The sequence below is a fragment of the Gavialis gangeticus genome, unplaced genomic scaffold (genome assembly GCF_001723915.1).
Source record: "Gavialis gangeticus isolate Ggan-Ray unplaced genomic scaffold, GavGan_comp1, whole genome shotgun sequence".
In the NCBI taxonomy this organism is placed as follows: domain Eukaryota; kingdom Metazoa; phylum Chordata; order Crocodylia; family Gavialidae; genus Gavialis; species Gavialis gangeticus.
The window spans coordinates 33,434,596-33,440,454 of NW_017729004.1; the positions used below are offsets into that span (position 1 = coordinate 33,434,596).

Consider the following 5,859-nt stretch of genomic DNA (forward strand, 5'->3'; position numbering starts at 1 on the left):
CATGTGCAAACATTGATTTGGGTGTGTGTTTGCAGTTTCAGTACTTTGCTTTGTATGAGTAAGCAACCCAAGTAAAATGCAGCCAAGAAATCTTAATATACCAGACATTTAAATCAAAGATTACTGCATTTACTCTACAAGATCAAGTTCAATAGTAGCTTATTAGTGTTATTTGGTTGGATGTTTTTAAATATATATATTATTGATCGCTTTTTACTTTTGAACATTTCCTTAAATCTTCTTTTGACTGGCTGATAACTAGCATTAAATTTTAAGCTTTGGGTCTACAAAAACATTTCTTCTAATTAAGAACCACTTGCATTCTGGTGTAAACATGGAGAATAATCAGTGATCTTAATTTTAAGTCCTTTGTATATATTCATAGTTCTTATGTAAAATACACTGATATTTTGCATCTGAAAGTGAACTGTTGGCAATAGGGATATACCATATTTACCTGAATCTAAGACAGCTGTGAATTTAAGATGATTCCCCAATAATTAAATTCTATACATGGAAAATTATAAATGTATTATTATATCTTTTTCTGAAAAGAATCTAATTATAGTGGAAACTTGCCTTAAATTCATCCCCCACTATTGCTGTGGTGAGGAAAGAAGTGGCAGAAGGTGAGGGGCAAGATCCCTGCCCCTTGTCTCTTCTGTGCCTACCTCACTGTAGCCTGCCCCCCAACTCTTTGCCTTCTATGTCTGTGCCCTCTACTCCCTGCCCCCTCCATGCCTGCCACTTATACACTCCCTGCTTCCCTTCCTCTTATCACATATGTTCTGCTGCAGCTCTACAGCCCCAGCCCTGCCCAGGCAGGAAGAAGTGGTGGCAGTGCTGGGCTGGGCTGGGGCTGGAGGGACCAGAGGCAGATCAGAAGGTTAGTGGGCTAGGGGGCAGGCTGTATGGTGTACCCTGCACTCCCCCTGAGTCGCACATGCGGGTCTTCACCTTTTTTCCTCCTCCCCCACCTTGCAGTCTCCCCCTCACTCTCCCAGCTGTGAACTCCGCCCCTGCCAAAGGAGCCATCCCAGCCTGGGGTAAGTGCAGATCATCTCTGGCTTGATCCCTGAGCTGGGGGCTGAAGTTGGAACTGAGCCGCTGCCTGTCCTGGGTCACTACTCGAATCAAAGACAAGGCTTCTTTCCTGCCACATTGACTGAGTGGGGAGAGATGGGGGAGGAGAAGCCTTTTCTTGGATTTTGAGTAAATATATAGTAATATGAAAACACTGATTTAGTACAAAGAATTTATAGCCTGCTTTTTCAGTGGTTTAAATTGGCTTCAGTGTCTCACTAATATTGGGCATACATAATTAATTGCCAAGTTAAATAATCACCTTTAAGATGGGAGTACCAATAGAAATATTTAGTGGCTTAATTCCTTTAACAATTCTTCTTTGATTTTTTTTTTTTTTTTATTGCCTTAGTTTTAGTTTGAAGCAGGCTTCAATTTGGATCATTTTGAGGAGGAGCTAGCTTTACTAGAGGTGCACCAATACATCGGTTCAATATTGGATCGGCACCGATATAAAGAAAATTGATTATATCGGAAATCAGCCTGATGCGATTAATAATTTGGCCAATAAATGCCTGTGCATGCATGCACGCAGACGCAGCACAGCACACAGGCAGCAAGGAGCACAGCCCAGCAGCTTGGAGAGCTGCATGCAGCTGGTAAGTCTCTTGTGGTAGAAGGGGAGAGGGGAGGGAAGGTATAGCGGGGCAGATCAGTGCCCCCCATGGTAAGGGAGGTAGTGGGGCTAGGGTAGGTGCTGCCCAGCTGGGGTGGCGTGGGATGCGGGATGGAGCCATGGCTCATCCAGGCGCTGTGGGGAGGGAGTGTATCTCCCCCTGCTATGCGCACCCTGGGAAGACATGGTGGGGAGGGACACATGCATCCAGATCTGCACAGGGCGGGCTGCAGCTGCAGGCTGGGGCAGGGGTTGTACTAGTCTCTTTCTGGCAGAGAGGGCTGGGCCATTCTGCACTCGAAGCAGGTGGCAGCAGTGCTGAGAGAGCTATGGAGGGTCTACAGCAAAATTTGGGGTGGCTGCAGCCCCTCCTGCAGTCCCCCTTGTAGTGCTGCCACCCACCCTGAGCTCAGTGCAACCTAGCCCCTACCAGGAAGAGCTCACCACAGCCCCCAGCCCACATCTGCAGCCCACCGTGCCCTGCCCTGTGCAGATTTGCCCCTCCCCCACCCCCATGCCCTCCCTGGGTGCACACAGCAGCGGAAGCCGGTTCCCCTCCCTGCACCCCCTGGACGAGCCACAGCTTTGCCCCACCCTGGCTGGACAGCACCTACCCCAGCCCCAGCTCCATTCCCCTCCCCCCACCACCGCAGGGATCATTGATCTGCACCCCCACTCCCTTCTCTCCCCCTTCCCCTTCAGCCACAACAGATTTACCAGCTGGAAATTGGATCAGTATCGGCCGACATGCCTCCTTAATAATCAGCTATTGGTATCAGCCTCCAAAATCTCAATCAGTGCACCCCTAAGCTTTGTTTAAATTCATGGTATAGAAAGTGCTAATGACTCAGTTTTAGTTTCTTTTCCGAGTTCAGCTGAGAGTTGAATGGTCCTCATTTCCTCTCAAGTTCATTTTAAAAGTTGTTTCCTACGCTGTTTGTGTACAGTCTCTTCAGTACTTGACAAAATGCATCTTAAGCAAAACAGCAGGGACAGGTCTGCCAGCTGTTCCCTTTTACATCTTCTGTATGATTTATGGTAGAATCGGGATTTGTTTTGACCATATCTTCCAGTAAGTTACAAGTTTATTAATATTAATGGTGAGAAATCAAATCTTGCTTAGCATTCAGAGCTAGCAGTCAGAGGATTGATGCAGGTAATTTTGCAATATAATGTAAAATCCTCAATCTGTGTGCTCCCCTGCTTTTCAAAAAAGCATTGGGAAAAGTAGATACTTTGGAAATTGGATCTTCACAGGAGACATAAGCATAAATGAGCATCTCTGCTGTCATAGACCTTGAAGAAAGAAATGAGGGGTTGTTCTAAATAATCTCAAATGCCCAAAAGAGTAATTTGACATTTACTAAGATTACGTCAGACTACGCTTTTGTTCATGTTGCTTGTGTCCTAAGTTGTTTTTCCTAAAACATTAGTATTCTGCACCTACAACTGTAATGTTAACACTCCTTACAATGTCTAAATATTCTGCTACTGTTAACTCTGGGACAAAAAGCAATCTTGATATAACATGTATACCTAGCATGATCGCAAATAATTGTATGGTCAAACAGATCAAAATAAACCTTACAGTGGAGCAAGAACAGCAGAGAGCTGAGGCCAATATGAAAGAAAATGGGAAGTAGTAATCAGCTGTTTAAAAATTAGGGTTGCGCACACAATATTGCTAACTGTCTTACTCTGCACTATTAAAGTGTAAAGTGGCATGTCTACAAAACTAATCTGACTATTATCAAACTTTGTGACAAGTGCCTAGAAAATGGAAAGAAGAAATATTTTGCATCAGTAACAAGAAGGAAGTCTCTCTTGCATGTAATACCACCACTGAAAATCTGTGGGGAAATATCACAAAGCTTTTCAATGCAGAATCATCACAGACAATATCAGAGAAAACGTTAATGTTTTTTTTTCCCCCCATTTGGTTGACTTTGATCTTCAGAAATTTAGTATTTTTTTCTTTTTGATGCATAATTAATACGTAGCTCACAAATCCAAAACTGTGATTTCAGTTATGCCCTCAAGACACAGTCGGCCTTAGATTGCAGGAAAATTAACTAAAATAGTTCAAAAATTAATAATAAATCTGTTAAATTATTTACATATTAAAGTCATTTCATCTTTTTGGTTACCAACTAAGCACAGGCATAATTCTTATTTATAGTTGGGACAAATACCCAAGAATACCCCAGGCAAAATTAATATCCAGAACCTGATTTTATTTTGACGATACAGGTGAATTTGTAAAACGCTATTGAGAGAGCCTCCAGTAGGTTCTACTTCTTAGGAAAATGAAAGCATCATTGTACAGCATGCTGGTATTGTTAAGACTCTGCTTCAATAAATATGTCCACGTCAACCTAGTATGATTTCATTTTATAAACCTTACAGGAGCACCTCCTTCAACAAACAGTTATATCAGTATCTCATTATGTTATCTGTGCTTTTAAACCACAGTGCATAGTCCATGACTCACAATATGAAATGCGATACTGGAAAGAAAAAAATTTAATTGAAGAATGAACAGTGCTGCTGTTCAAAAGAGTAACTTTTTGTATGATCTATCTTCACTTTTTAGGATTCTCCATCTGCTTCCAAGACGAGCTTCCCTGAAAATGAGTCATCTCCTTCTTCACCAAAGCACCAAGCCACCGTCAGTATTGAAGTTATTTCACAATATATACTGTAATGACTGGGCAGCTAGTGAACAAAATAGTTTGAGAGCAAGTCATGGGGTTTAAGTCTTGCCAGCCTCTGGCCTAAAGAAGTCAGAGATCTGGGTTGCAGGCCCTCTGTCTGAGGCAGCTTCATACCTAGGTCTCCCATCTCCCAGGAGAGTGCTGTAACCATTAGGACTATAGGCTAGGTTTTGGATGGGTGGAGTTTCCACTCCTCTTGCAGCTGATCTACTGTTTAGAAAGGAATACAAAACTAATGAGGAAGAGGAAGCAGTAGGGAACCTCTCTTCAGTAATTAAGACAGACACATGCACACATTCCTGCTCTGGGTGAGGGAAGATCTGGAGCCTGGCCTCTGTTCTACAGATTATTTATATATTTTTACATTTGAAAGTTATCCAGCAAATATTGGGATCTGAGACTGAAACCCAGGACTCATCTAAAAAAGGTCTAGGGATGCCTATTAGACTAGGCCTTAAGGGGTTTTGGTATGAAGATGCCCAGTTTGTGAATCCTAAATTGTACCGAGCTACTCAGCGTTTTGAAGATAATGTTGTATGTATACAGTCGCAGAACTTTGTGTTTCAAGATTTCTGGAAAAAAACTAGTGTATTTGGTCTCTCGATGTTCAAATAACTAGGGTTTTTATAGATGATGATGATGATGATGATGATGATGATGATGATGATGATGATGATGATGATGATGATGATGATGATGATGATGATGATGATGATGATGATGATGATGATGATGATGATGATGATGATGATGATGATGATGATGATGATGATGATGATGATGATGATGATGATTATTATTATTTAACCTGGACTAAGGTGCCTAGATTTTGCATTCTGGTCACTAATACTTTTTTTTTTTTTGGTGATCTGGTCCCTAGTGTGAGTGAGGAACATCCCTTCTGCTGTAGTATTTTTAAGCACGGGAAGTATAACTCATTTTTTATGCTTACCAATGGAACATCAATTTTCTCATCTTTCTGGTCTATTAATAGATATTGGTTTTAGGTGAAATTTTAAATAATTTGTGAAACAATATAAATTTTAGTTCTGGAATGTGAAAAACATTGAAGTGTTCCTTAAAAAAAAAAATCCATATATTATAACATTAGGAATTGTTGATACATGATTTTAATGATCTATTGGTATTTGTTTTGGGAGCATGAAGGCACCATTTTTTATCATCTTTCACAATGCACCAGTGTGTAGATTGAAAACCCTACTATTCATTTACAGTAATCTATTCTATGCTGCTTATTTTATGAATTTTTAGATTACTGTGAATATAGGCAGATTTTCCTTAGTGTATTTCCTAAGTTTCTCTCAACAAGTAAATCTTCTGTCTTTGTGCACAAGCAAATACTGCTGCTTATTTTACTTCAGATGTTTTAAATATGGCACAGTTTTTGAGGTATTATAATTATCCTTAGTAAATAATGCACTACTT

At 40.9% G+C, this 5,859-nt stretch overlaps 1 protein-coding gene across 6 annotated transcripts in view; it reads left to right on the forward strand.

Annotated features, from left to right (window-relative positions):
- Positions 1-5,859, forward strand: part of ARHGAP12 (Rho GTPase activating protein 12) — a 183,643-nt gene that overhangs the window by 121,731 nt on the left and 56,053 nt on the right. For all 6 annotated transcript variants that reach the window (XM_019508204.1, XM_019508201.1, XM_019508205.1 and 3 more), the window contains one exon: positions 4,293-4,367. In XM_019508204.1, the coding sequence (XP_019363749.1) occupies positions 4,293-4,367 (75 nt within the window). The remainder of the gene's footprint in view (positions 1-4,292; positions 4,368-5,859) is intronic.